At 40.9% G+C, this 14,671-nt stretch overlaps 1 protein-coding gene across 5 annotated transcripts in view; it reads right to left on the reverse strand.

Moving 5' to 3' along the window:
- The window catches only part of ARMC2 (armadillo repeat containing 2), a 303,914-nt gene that overhangs the window by 208,972 nt on the left and 80,271 nt on the right, over nucleotides 1-14,671 (reverse strand). For all 5 annotated transcript variants that reach the window (XM_069726243.1, XM_069726248.1, XM_069726244.1 and 2 more), the window contains one exon: nucleotides 5,204-5,276. In XM_069726243.1, the coding sequence (XP_069582344.1) occupies nucleotides 5,204-5,276 (73 nt within the window). The remainder of the gene's footprint in view (nucleotides 1-5,203; nucleotides 5,277-14,671) is intronic.

Below are 14,671 nucleotides of genomic sequence, written 5' to 3' on the forward strand. Positions count from 1 at the left end.
CTTCACCATGCAGCACCCCCACACATCTCCTCCCTCATTTCTGTCTATCGGCCTAACCGACCACTGTGCTCTGCAAATGACTTTCGACTAACCTCTGCACTATTCCGTACCTCCCACTCCCGACTCCAAGACTTCTCCCGCGCTGCGCCAATCCTCTGGAATGCTCTACCCCAAGATATTAGGACCATCCACAATTTGCATAGTTTTAGGCGCTCGCTCAAAACACATTTGTTCAGAGCGGCCTATCACATTCAGTAATCAAAGTCATGTTATGTTTCTGTGTGTGTGTAGCCCATTCACTATCTCCATCTATCCCCCACTCCCTGAAGATGGCTGGACCATCATTGTAAATACATCATTGTAAATACACACCTGTAGTTTGTATTTCCCCACCTCATTGTAGATTGTAAGCTCTCACGAGCAGGGTCGTCTTATTTTGCTTTAATTATTGTATTGCTAACTTTGTTACTTATGACTGTTGTGTTTGAAACTGTTAAACTGTAAAGCGCTGCGGAATATGTTGGCACTATATAAAGATTATTATTATTATTATGGGCAGGGGAAGGGCAAGGAGGGGGATTAGAAGGCTAAAGAAATGGGTATATCCAAATCTAGGGTAAAAACAGGAGTAAATGCTGTATAGTCCATTTTCTAAAAAAAAAAAATATTATATCCACCAATAATACACAATATATTTACTTCTAAATATGTTTAATAAAACAAATTATTGTTTTCCAAGCCTACATTTCTTTTGTAATTGAGAATTATCCCATTGCAAAGGAGGGATCCTTGTCAGCCACCCAAGGACTTTTCATACTGATTTTCTTTTCTTTCCTTTTTTTCCCCTTTCGCTTTCCTTCTCTCCCTCCATTTTTGGAGGGTCTTTCCTTTTCCAATGGGATGCAATTAAATGATTTGTTACCATTATTACAAGTGAGACTATATAGATATTTTCTTTTGGTATATCATTTATCCCTTTTGTTAGAATTGTTAATTGTGGAGAGAGTCTTATATTATTGTGTGTAATCTGTTGTATCAGGTGTTCCACTTTATTCCATGTTTCTTTAATCGAGGTACATTCCCAAAAGATATGCTTGATGTCTCCCTTTTTCCCGCATTCCCTCCAGCACAATGATGACTGTGCTGGAAAGATTATATTAAATCTAACTGGGGTAAAGTACCATCTTGTGATCAGCTTATAACAAGGCTCATGCAGCGTAGCGCATGTATTTATACACTGATTAAATAGATTTTTCAAATTGTTCTGAATCTTGAGTAAAGTTCAAATCTTTCGCCCAGTTTGTCATGATAGTTGTCTTTTTAAGATCAATGTCGTTATTAAAAACTTTATATATACTACGTGTTTTCCATTTTATTTCATTCTTGGGTTCCTCGATCAAAGTGGTTATTGGTTTAGGTATTTGTAGTTGTTGGTTCTGTTTTTTCTTTTTTGTTTCGTTTATGTATCTTTTAATGTCCAAGTTCATGATATTTGGTACACTTAATTAAGCCTCCATTTTTTTTTTGTTTTTGCAGTGTGGCGTTAGCAACCCTTGGTCTTTTACCGCTCCAAATGAATCCAGAAACTTGGGTTTGTAATTTTTGCAGCCAATTTTGAGAAACCTCAAGGAGGAGAATTGGCCATGTTTTTAATAGCAAAATCACAGTATAAAATAGTTGTGAGACAATAACATGCAGACAAGTTGCACCGCGCTTCTTAGTCACACAAATCGTCTGAGAATTGCTGTCACGTGACACATGTTGCTGTGTAACCCAGCCTTATTCACATACACAGCTTATACATGGAACATATACCTTCGCTAATAGCAGACCTCTCCAAATAAATTAAGAACACACAACAGATTTCTGGACCCCTAAAATCACCCTAAATCAATGGCAAAATTAAGCCAGACCTGAGACCAAACTGTAAGATTATTTAGTTCAGACCCCAGTCCGATAGCATTAATTCTGATGTCAGATCAAATTGCTAAATTAATTCATATGACAAGACCGGTAAATAATTCAGGTGCAAGACTAAACCGCAAAATTAATTCATTTCCCACACCAGACTGTACAATGTATTGAGACCCCAGACCAAACCACAAAATTAGTTCAGAACCCAGACCAGGCCTCTATATCAAATCAGGTCCCAGACCAAACTGCAAAATGAATAAGGCCGGAGACTAAATTGCTAAGCTAATTAGATCCCAGCCCAGATCAGCAAACTTTTCCAGAACCCAGAATAACCCTTAAATTAACGAGACCCCATAATGGTGAGTTTACACCAACAAACTTGTGGAATTAAATTATCACAAATTGGCAGTTGTTTAAAGGCATGTCTACACAGGCAAACTGGGCTTAACGATGCACCCTGAACGATCTGTAATAGATAATGTCTTGTTTTTGGCAGCGCAGGTCCTGTTTATACACGACAACGTGCTGCCGAGAATCATGATCTTTTGTGCAGCACAAAAGATCATTTCACTGGAAGAACAAGCATTTTGCTTATTTATCGGGTGATTGGCAGCCTGTTTAGAGCGCAAGATATGCTCGCTAACAATAACCTGGCTGTGTAAAAGGACTCTTAGTTATCCAGACCAGAGAAAAACATGTTAAGACCCCAGTTCACATGCTTCCTTATTACTCACTGCTCCTGTTCCCGATTCTGCCTCGGGTGACACTGAACGCAGGATCCTGACAAGCAGACATTATCAGTGCATAGCGTGCCATTGTATAATGCTGTCTTAGGGCTTTTTCAGTCTTCAGGTATTCTCGTACGAGTGCTGTGTTTCTCATGGATAGAGCATTCATACCTATGATAGACTATGGGGTATTTTACCAGGGCTGTGGAGTCGGTAAGCTACAGTTGCGACTCCGACTCCTGGATTTTATCAGGTTCCGACTCCGACTCCTTCATAAATGGCCAATTCGTAACAATAAATTTACTGTTGTCAAATATTAACATCGTGCTTATTCAGTTTCTCACCATCATATACAGTAAGTAATCAGACCACTTAGAGCAAAAACTATATTTATTAGAATACAATTAGAATATAGCAAATAACTTTTATAAACTTTTCTAAACTATTGTAAGTAAATATGCAATAAACAAGGTTATGCAGTTAATAAGAAGAAATCTTTAAATTTGTCCTCAGAAAAAGTATTGCCTGTCAGATCCTCCTTCATAGATGCCCTCAAATCTGATCTAATTATTTTGAGAGCAGAGAACAACCTCTCTACACTAACTTGGCAAAGCAGTAACCACTTGGGCAACATCTCTGACAATGTCAGGATACAGAGGAATCGCTTGTTGCACTGTTATTTTTGATGAACGGTCAAATTTCTAAATTTCTTTTAGTGCACATGAATAATTCTGCTGAAATGTACTGGCTGTGTTCTTTGATGGGGATGACTCTTCTATGCGGGAACGCTTTACACGGTCCATGCACGTTCTGTTATTCTTCATGTTAACTGATGCAAAGTTTGTTGAAACGATAATACTTCTTACAGTCTTCCTCTTCTGAGTAGCAGCTGTGAGATGCTTGGAAGACGCACACCAAACATCTAGTCTAGAGGAGGAGCTTTACTACTAAGAATTTGCAACACATTTTCACATTCAGTTTCATACATTGTAAGTAGGGGGGTTGGGGCAGCATGAGGTTAACCAAGTATAAGATTAGATAAGGGCAGTGGAGAACAGTGACACACAAAAAGTAAAGGTACCTTCACATATAAGGATTTCGTTAACGATATCGTTGCAACGTCACGTTTTTTTGTGACGTAGCAATGATCCCGCTAACGATCTCGTTATGTGTGACAGCGACCAACGATCAGGCCCCTGCTGGGAGATCGTTGGTCGTTGGGGAATGATCAGGACCTTTTTTTGGTCGCTGATCACCTGCTGTCATCGCTGGATCGGCGTGTGTGACGCCGATCCAGCGATGTGTTCACTTGTAACCAGGGTAAATATCGGGTTACTAAGTGCAGGGCCGTGCTTAGTAACCCGATATTTATTCTGGTTACCATTGTAAAAGTAAAAAAAAAAAAAAACACTACATACTCACATTCCGATGTCTGTCACCTCCCCTGCCGTCAGCTTCCCGCACTGACTGTGTCAGCACCGGCCGTAAAACAGAGCACAGCGGTGACATTTCAATGATGATTGACAGTTTCAATGATGCCGAAGTCGTTCCCCTGATCGTTGGTCGCTGGAGAGAGCTGTCTGTGTGACAGCTCCCCAGCGACCACACAACGACTTACCAACGATCACGGCCAGGTCGTATCGCTGGTCGTGATCATTGATAAATCGTTTAGTGTAACGGTACCTTAAGAAATGTCTCTATCTCCAGCAGAGCTGCTTATCACTGTTGTTCATAGTTTGATAGAACATATATATTTGAGAAACATTTATAAAATTCATATGAAAGTTCAATTATGAAATATTAATACATTTTTTTTTTAAAGCTGGAGTCGGAGTCGGTACATTTCTACCGACTCAGACTCCAACCAAAACTACCTCCGAATCCACGACTCCACAGCCCTGTATTTTACATGATCGATTTTTTTCCTCAGACCAAGTGGTCTGAACAAAGGTATGGAGACTTGTGCAACATTGATCCGAGGGTCAGAATAAACTGCCCAATGCAAGTTTTTGGAACTGTGAAAACAAAAATCAGACACCAAATGGGTACCATCCATGTGAAATCCATTCTTCACAGATTGAATAGGAGAAGCTAGAGGAACCATCATCATTTTCTTTTGTTTTTTTAATTTGAAAAAACTGATGAAACTCTGACTAAACTCTGATTGTAATACCGACATCGACCAAACGCTGAGGACACTGATCAAAAACATGGATGACATTTGAACCAATTTTCTCATACAAAAAAAAAATTAAAAAAAAAAAAAAAAAGTGGGCGATTTTAGTGACATAATCACTTCTTATTTCTGTATTCCCCTGAAAACCAAAGCTGTAAATTCATGTATTTTCTGTACAATACATCCACATTTACTGTACCTTTATGTAGGTTGTACTGTTACATTTCGACACAAAAAGACTGCCAAAAAAGAATCGCAAGATACACTGCAGCATAACGCCTAAATGAAATGCAAGTAGCATGATCACTTCTAGTCTCAGATATTGTAGCAAGAGTAAATGAACAAACTTGTGCTTCTAAAAATGATGCTGTAAAGAGATACTCACATGTGGCAAAGGGCTTAACCGCGTTCCAGACACCGGTCTTGAATCGGAAGAGTCAAAGCTACAGGAATTCAGGCTAAGAAAAAGGAAAAATATGTAATGATGTGCACAGGCCGGGATTGGACTTAATACCAGTTAGCGCCATTTACAAAGAGGTCATTAGTGAGAAGCAAGTTGTTGGCAATAGTTTAACATCTCAGTTATACAACATTTACATTTCATTTTATAAGAAATAGTATATTAGATGAATTAGAATACGCCACATGTATTAATGGAGCAGCACTAAAGCAAAACAGTTCAACATTTCATACTCTCCTCATGTAATAATTACATATTAAGGTAGATGCTAAGAAAACAAAGCAAGCAATGCAAGGTTCATACGAATGCAATAATAAACTTGGTATATATCCACTAGAACGCACTAATTATAATATCAAGAATTAATGAATCCATGTATTACAACTGAAAAAAAAAAACCACACAGCTACATAATAAAATATACGGCTAATATGGTAGTGAATATGCTGCCCACAGCAACCTGCAGTAAAAAAAAATGCTGCTGTGAGTCATGTCTTATGCTAAGGTATGAGTCACGTAAATCGAGCTTATACGGAGGACTTGGATGACATGCGGCGTCATACTATGGACCCGCCAACACTCTGTATACGGACATATTGGAAAATACAGTGAACGGTTGCAAAAATATATTTCTTTTCTCTTACATTCTGACTCACTGTATCATTACACATCTACTTGTAAGAGATGAGAGGCAAATAGAAGTACAGTAGAGGCCATAGACTGTTAGAATTGCAGTATTACAGCAGGTAGAGGCGGTTTTCTCATCTCTAGCTTTTCAGTATTGGTTAGCAAATGCAACTAGTGCACCTTGTTTGCCCTCACAGGATATATGAATAGACAGCTGCTAGTTGTTTCCTCTGGACCACAATAACCTGGAACAGTGCTTCAGAGGATGCTAGCGTCACGGAGAACATTAAAGGGGTATTTCCACTATTAGGTCAGCCTCTGCTTTTCTTTTCTTTTTTTTAAACTTCTTTTTATTGAGTTTAAAAGCATAAGAAGAAAAGTTGTACAAATTCTTAAAGAAACAGAATTAGGAGCATAATAAAAGGAAAAGTTGTACATATCTTTGAAGAATCAACATAAACATAACCCCCCTCCCAACCTTACCCTCTTCCCTAACTTCTACGCAATCATTTCTTAAAGGGAAGGTGCCACCAGTTTTCTTCTATTTTGTTTTTTTGTGAAATTAAGCTTAAAATAGTAATTAAAATGTATTAATGCAATGTTTGCACTGTTTGCAAACATTTCTATATGAAAAATATTATATATTTTTCTACAAATATACATATTTACCACTAGGGGGAGCATTTTCCGTTTTAGAACTCAAGCAGCTATAGTAAGATTTAGCAGCTCTGCCCCAGGGATATTAGACCACCCAAAAGGGGAGGGAAATGGTGATGTCAGCAGTTACTGCCCCAATTTTGCTGCTAACAGTAAGAATGAAGAGCAGCATCACAGCAGCACCATTTTGTGTGTGACCGCCCTGTGACCTGCTATCACCAGCAGTTACTGCATCAGAGACACAGCTTGTTTACAGAGGAGCAGAACACAGTGAACTCAGCAGCATTTTTTCTGAATAACATTCTTGTCATCCCCCTTCCCCCACCTTAATCCCTGTCCTGTCAGCTGCCCTGCTCTCTCTCTCCAGGTGTCAACTCCCTCCCTGCAGTCTGTGAGTGCAGCTTACCGGAGATCACAGGGACTGTGTGTGAGGGGGAGACAGAGACACAGCAGGAGAAGCACACAGGGCAGCCTGTGAGGAGCAGAGGATGTGTGCCTGCTTGGAGTACAGAGGAGCAGTGAGGGCTTCTTCTGTCCTGCGATAGAGAGCACAGGGCTATAATAAAATGGCAGCTAGTCACACCTACAGCAGTGAGTTGTGCAGCCCACAGAGGCGTGCCCAGCTCACTGCTAATGCTGCTGCAATGTTAGAGATAGACCGCTGCGGACCCTATTATCTCCTATGTCCATGGGGTGCCATAATCTGACACTGATAGTGCCCTCCTACTGCTGCAAAACCAAGATGTCAGCCCCCAGTGCATTCTTTAAACTCATATAACACATGAAATCTGTTTCACATGCATTTCAAACTTGCTTATAGCAACATGTTATGCTACATTACAGTGATTTATTAATGACCTACAAACGCGGTACCTTCCCTTTAAGTCAAGGTTTCAAGGTATAAGAGTGGATCCGCTGATTGTCTGGAGAAGATACCGCTGAATTGTGTCCTCTTTGTCTCTGGTGTCTTGAGGAAGCGATGGTATGAACCATGACCATGTACGTAAAAATTTCCCAGTTAATTTTTCCTTACTAGTTAGGGTATCCAGCCAATCCATCCGAAAAAGAAACATTATTTTGGATTGTATGAGTGATTTTGGTGGTGGTAGTGGATTCAGCCAATGTTGCAGAATACTATTTCTGGTAGCTGAGGCCAGCCTCTTCTGAAAGGGAATCTGTCAGAAATTTTTGCTACCTCATCTGAGAGCTGCATAATGTAGGAAGAGAGACCTTGACTCCAATGTATCACTTAATTTACTGGGTGCAGCAGTTGTAAAACAGAGTTTTCAGATATAGCATGTAGCAGAGCTGAGAAAGCTAATCCCACCCACACCACAGCTTTCTATGCACAGCGAGCTGCTTATCAGGGGCATGGTCGGTCTAGCAGTCACATGAGACCTAAGTAAGTAAACAACAGCACACAGCCTAATAAGTAACACATTGCTGAAATCTGTGTTTCAGCCCTCCTGCTGTCATCAGATTACATAGCAAAGAGCTTCTGACAGATTCTCTTTAAATACTACATTCCCCAATGGAACATAAATATACCCTATACCCACATTCCAGTAATGTTGATGTCAGCTTCCCTGAAGCTCAAGTGACCTTGTTATGCCACGTGAACCTTGAAGCTCATCAGTGATCGCTAACAAGCTCCTGTGCTCTCACTTCCTTCAGATATCTGAAGCGGGTACAGATAGCGGGTACAGGGCTCATGTGTCATGACATGCAAACCTCGTGGGATTGGCGATGACACTGCTGGAATGGCGCCAATATAGGAGGTGAGTATATGGCATTTTTATTTTACATTGGGGAATATAGTATTCAAAAGGGGTTGACTCAGTGGTCACAGCACCTGAATACATCCATAAAGCATGGATAGATGAAGTGATTTGATTATCTCATGACAATGCCAGCTGTCAAGGAGGAGACAGTGTAATGCCCAATTAAAGCAATGTGCAAGGGAAAAAATGTAAACTTTAATATTTCCCACAAAAAAAATGTTCCTTTACCACAAAATGTTTAATTTTTGCAAGAGTAACTGGAGAAAATGGACCTCACAATTTGTTGTGCAATTTCTCTTGAGTACAATGATACTCCATACTTGATGTAAAACTACTGTTTGGGCGCATGGCAGGGCTCGGAAGGGAAGTAGCACCATTTGACTTTCGGAGCGTTAAATTGGCTGGAATAGATGGCGGATGCCATGTCGTGTTTGTAGAGCCCATGATGTGCCTAAACACTGGAAACCCCCACACGTGACCTCATTCTGGAAATTGCACCCCTCAAGGAATTTATCTAGAGGTGTGGTGAGCACCTGGGACCTGAAGGCGCTTCACAGAATTTCATAACCAAGTTGTAAAGTGAGCAATTTTAATCCACAGACCTGTATAACTTTGAGCTGAGTACAGTAAAATAAAAATTACCATTTTTTTCCACTAAAAAGTACAGTAGAATTAATTTCAAGCTATTAGTTAGGCCCTCCACAACAGTCATGGTCTCTCATGTGGCCCCTCGGGAAAATTAATTGCCCACCCCTGCTCTAGATGGTTGACTCCTAATGAATTTGAGTATCTTGATAACGAGACTTACAGTGGTGCAGATATCAGATTTTTATTCATCGATTCCATAACGAGGTTTCCACAACTCCTTAAATGGGTAAAATTACAATGTGCATGCAAAACAAACAACTTGATTAATAATTAATAATCCTCTCTGATGTCAGAGGGATTTGTAATTTTCCAGTTTACTGATGGATGCATATTTATAAGCCAACTTTCTGACACAAAGAGCGCATGTTAGTTGTTTGCTATACAGCTTGGAAGCGCAGCTCTGAAGCTGTCCAGATCGCTAGAGAGTGGACTTCCAGATCTCATATCACAGTGCTGTCAGCTCTCACCCTCACCCCACGCTGACTGTCTTGAGAAGAGATCTAGGATTTGAAATGATAAATAACTCAGCTGTGCAGTACTTCTACACAGTAACTGCAGAGACGGAGAGGAGGGCGTATCCTTTTCTCCCCTCCATGATGCTGCCTGCTAATGATTGATCAACATCAAGCAGGTGAAGAAGTACAGGCCCCAGATACAAATCTCGGGTAATGCTCAGTTGAACTATAACAAATTATAGCCTAAACTTTACAAGCTAATATCTCTGAAACAGAGAAGAGAAATTGAAAAATAAAAGCTACGTTTTACTTTGCTCTGTGGCCATTATCCATTGTGTGGCCAGTTTAACATGTTCAAACTGGAGAAATGTCCTCTATAAGCATGTGCTATGTAATCTGAGGACAGCATGCTGTAGGGGTTAACACAAATTTCAGTGATGCCTCTCTTATCAAACTCAGTGCTTTTGTTTACTTGCAATGATTGTGTTAGCACAAGGAGCTCATCATTGCTGGGGCACATTAGCACTGCCTGATTGTCTGACTCCGCCCCTTCTGTGATAGGCAGCTCACTGTCTATAGCCATTGTATATACAAAGCTTGCTGTGGGTGGGGTTAGCTTTTTAGCTCTGCTGCATTGCTACACCTAAAAACTCTGATTGTGTCAGAACAGCTGTACCCTGTAAACTACATTGTGGGATGCAAGGTCTCTGTCTATATGCCGTTCTCAGACAAGGTAGCAAAAACCTACTGACAGACTCCCATTATCGCGTTCTTGATATTTTGGGGGAATGTTAGTACTGGTATTGCTCATTTCAACACCAAAGTGATTTTTTAAATAAACATGATTAGCTATCTCACATAGAAAACAAGAGCATGTGGGAGTTGTAATATCAGAAATTACTAAACTAAAACCATATGCTTTAGTAAAATAACAACAGATCGCCAAGATGCTTTCATTCTGCAGTTGGCACAATTATTGGTTGTTTGCTCTTTTACACTGAAAGCTCTGCATTCTTTATCATTTGTAGGAGTTTGTGAATAACAGAATAAAAAGAACATTAAGGGTGCATCTATAGGTCAAAGTAAAATGTCATACGTACCTTTCCCAGTCATATTTTATAAAAACGAAGCACATTTCAATAACTATGTTCCCGAGAAAGACAAAAGATGAGCAAGGAGAAAGTAGAGAGTGCAAGGACGAACCACAGAAGCGAAATCTAATGAATTAAATTAAAAAATAATTGGAGGATGTTGTAGGATACTTGTCTTCATATTGGAAAAACTATTTTACTTTCACAAAAGCCATTGAAAGACCTATGGAGAGTGCAGCTTATTGTATGCACACAGCTTTTTCATTATGATTTGTGAGTTGCGTTCCATAATCATCATCCATAAGCCCATGGGCTTCGGTTCTTTAAAAAAAAAAAGGGCTTTTATTTAAAATACATTACAGAAAGGGTAAATATTGGGTGGTGCACTAGTCTAACAATGGTCTGACCATACATTTGTCATCATGGTATTAGGCTTCCTCAAAAACCCAAGGCTAAACCCAATTGGGAAGTGGGGCATGATGGAAAAACAGAAGAAGTGAAACATTTCCTTAGAGCAAAAAGAAAGTAAACATACAAAATATGAAAAAAAAAAAAAAAAAAAATGAATTAAATCTGGATGACGTTGAAGATGACAAATGATTTTTCAGGGTTCAAAACTTTATTTTATTAATAAATCTGCACCCTTCAAAATATCTGAGTTCCTCACTGGCTGGTCACAGCCACAAGCAAACATTCTCAGTCTGTACACGTCTTCTCCCCCCACGTCATACACAATATAGGATCTTATTATGTGGCTGCTAATAGTAATACAGTGGGGCAAAAAAGTATTTAGTCAGTCAGCAATAGTGCAAGTTCCACCACTTAAAAAGATGAGAGGCGTCTGTAATTTACATCATAGGTAGACCTCAACTATGGGAGACAAACTGAGAAAAAAAAATCCAGAAAATCACATTGTCTGTTTTTTTTAACATTTTATTTGCATATTATGATGGAAAATAAGTATTTGGTCAGAAACAAAATTTCATCTCAATACTTTGTAATATATCCTTTGTTGGCAATGACAGAGGTCAAACGTTTTCTGTAAGTCTTCACAAGGTTGCCACACACTGTTGTTGGTATGTTGGCCCATTCCTCCATGCAGATCTCCTCTAGAGCAGTGATGTTTTTGGCTTTTCGCTTGGCAACACGGACTTTCAACTCCCTCCAAGGGTTTTCTATAGGGTTGAGATCTGGAGACTGGCTAGGCCACTCCAGGACCTTGAAATGCTTCTTACGAAGCCACTCCTTCATTGCCCTTGCGGTGTGCTTTGGATCATTGTCATGTTGAAAGACCCAGCCACGTTTCATCTTCAATGCCCTTGCTGATGGAAGGAGGTTTGCACTCAAAATCTCACGATACATGGCCCCATTCATTCTTTCATGTACCCAGATCAGTCGTCCTGGCCCCTTTGCAGAGAAACAGCCCCAAAGCATGATATTTCCACCACCATGCTTTACAGTAGGTATGGTGTTTGATGGATGCAACTCAGTATTCTTTTTCCTCCAAACGCGACAAGTTGTGTTTCTACCAAACAGTTCCAGTTTGGTTTCATCAGACCATAGGACATTCTCCCAAAACTCCTCTGGATCATCCAAATGCTCTCTAGCAAACTTCAGACGGGCCCGGACATGTACTGGCTTAAGCAGTGGGACACATCTGGCACTGCAGGATCTGAGTCCATGGTGGCGTAGTGTGTTACTTATGGTAGGCCTTGTTACATTGGTCCCAGCTCTCTGCAGTTCATTCACTAGGTCCCCCCGCGTGGTTCTGGGATTTTTGCTCACGGTTCTTGTGATCATTCTGACCCCACGGGGTGGGATTTTGCGTGGAGCCCCAGATCGAGGGAGATTATCAGTGGTCTTGTATGTCTTCCATTTTCTAATTATTGCTCCCACTGTTGATTTCTTCACTCCAAGCTGGTTGGCTATTGCAGATTCAGTCTTCCCAGCCTGGTGCAGGGCTACAATTTTGTTTCTGGTGTCCTTTGACAGCTCTTTGGTCTTCACCATAGTGGAGTTTGGAGTCAGACTGTTTGAGGGTGTGCACAGGTGTCTTTTTATACTGATAACAAGTTTAAACAGGTGCCATTACTACAGGTAATGAGTGGAGGAAAGAGGAGACTCTTAAAGAAGAAGTTACAGGTCTGTGAGAGCCAGAAATCTTGATTGTTTGTTTCTGACCAAATACTTATTTTCCACCATAATATGCAAAAAAAATGATAAAAAAACAGACAATGTGATTTTCTGGATTTTTTTTTCTCAGTTTGTCTCCCATAGTTGAGGTCTACCTATGATGTAAATTACAGACGCCTCTCATCTTTTTAAGTGGTGGAATTGCACTATTGCTGACTGACTAAATACTTTTTTGCCCCACTGTATATCTGACAGAACTGGTCTAGCAGATATGTGACATGCAGCTAGCCTAAATACGATTTGTTTGTGATTGTGCCACATCATTTCAGCAAAAGATCTCAGAAAATCGCCACTACAATTCTTGCAGTAGTTATCAGTCACAGGATAGCTCTTCTTTTAGCATCTTAAAAGAACTTACTATGTTTCACAAAGGTTATGTGTAGGCATGTATGGTGGTCTACCTTCTGAATGACAATGTCACGACTATGTTGTCAGGTGTCCTGGGACCAGGGGTTCCTTCTCTGTCCCTACCACTAGGGGCGCCCTAGAACGCCCTGTTCCCCGGATTGCTTCTGATGGTGAAGACACCAGGGTCACGTACCTTGCCCTAGCTCCTGAATCCGCCCTCAGTCTGTACCCTTCCCCCACCCAGGTTAGAGGGGAGTAGCAGTGTATCGCAATACACTAACCAGACTAACAAGGTAATAAGAAAAGGGGTAACAGAAAATACCAAACATACAAATATACCGTATATACTCGTGTATAAGCCAAGAATTTCAGCCCATTTTTTAAGGCTGAAATTGCCCCTCTCGGCTTATACTCGAGTCATTCCCAGGGGTCAGCAGGGTTGGGGGGCAGGGTTGGGGGAGCGGCAGCTGTCTAATCATACTCACCTGCTCCTGGCGCGGTCCCTGCACGTCCCTGGTTCTCCGGGCGCCAGCAGCTTCTTCCTGTATTGAGCGGTTACATGGTACAGGAAGAAGCTGCTGGCGCCGGGAGAACCAGGGACGTGTCGTGCAGGGACCGCACCAAGAGCAGGTGAGTATGAAGGGGGGCAGTGCGCAATATTCAACTGTCACCGTTCCACAGTCGCCACTACTCCGTCTTCCTAGTCCTCTGCAGTGACGCTCAGGTCAGAGGGCGCGATGACGCGATTAGTGTGCGCGCCGCACTCTGCCTGAACAGTCAGTGCAGAGGACACAGAAGACACAGCGGCGCTCGGCAGTGGAATGCGGACAGGTGACTATAGCAAGTGCCGGGGGCCTGAGTGACGAGAGATATGTCTTTTTTTTTTTTTTTTTAATCGCAGCAACAGCATATGGGGCAAATGTCTGTATGGAGCATCTTATGGGGCCATAATCAACATTTGTGCAGCATTATATGGGGATAATCTTTCTATGGAGCATCTTATGGGGCAATGTGCAGCATTATATGGGGCAAATATCTCTATGGAGCATCTTATGGGGCCATAATTAGCATTTGTGCAGCATTATACGGGGCAAATGTGTCTATGGAGCATCTTATGGGGCCATAATCAGCCTTTGTGCAGCATTGTATTGGGCAAATATCTCTATGGAGCATCTTATGGGGCCCATCAAACTGTATGGAGCATGATATGGGGCGTATTTTGTAAGGAGCATCTTATGGGGCCCATAATGCTCCATACAGTTCATGATAAGGGGCTCCTGATTCAATATGGATATTCACAAACACTTAACTCACTGATTTCTCAATTAATTTTACTTTTATTGGTATCTATTTTTATTTTTGGCATTTACCGGTAGCTGCTGCATTTTCCATCCTAGGCTTATACTCAAGTCATTAAGTTTTCCCAGTTTTTTGTGGCAAAATAAGGGGTCTCGGCTTATATTCGGGTCGGCTTATACTCGAGTATATACAGTACTCACACACAACAGAGGAATGCACTGGGGAGTGGAGGATAGTGTTCATGGAACAACACAGTTCATGGAACTTCACAAGCACCAACAGTCCATGGTACCT

The sequence above is a fragment of the Ranitomeya imitator genome, chromosome 5 (genome assembly GCF_032444005.1).
Source record: "Ranitomeya imitator isolate aRanImi1 chromosome 5, aRanImi1.pri, whole genome shotgun sequence".
Lineage (NCBI taxonomy): Eukaryota > Metazoa > Chordata > Amphibia > Anura > Dendrobatidae > Ranitomeya > Ranitomeya imitator.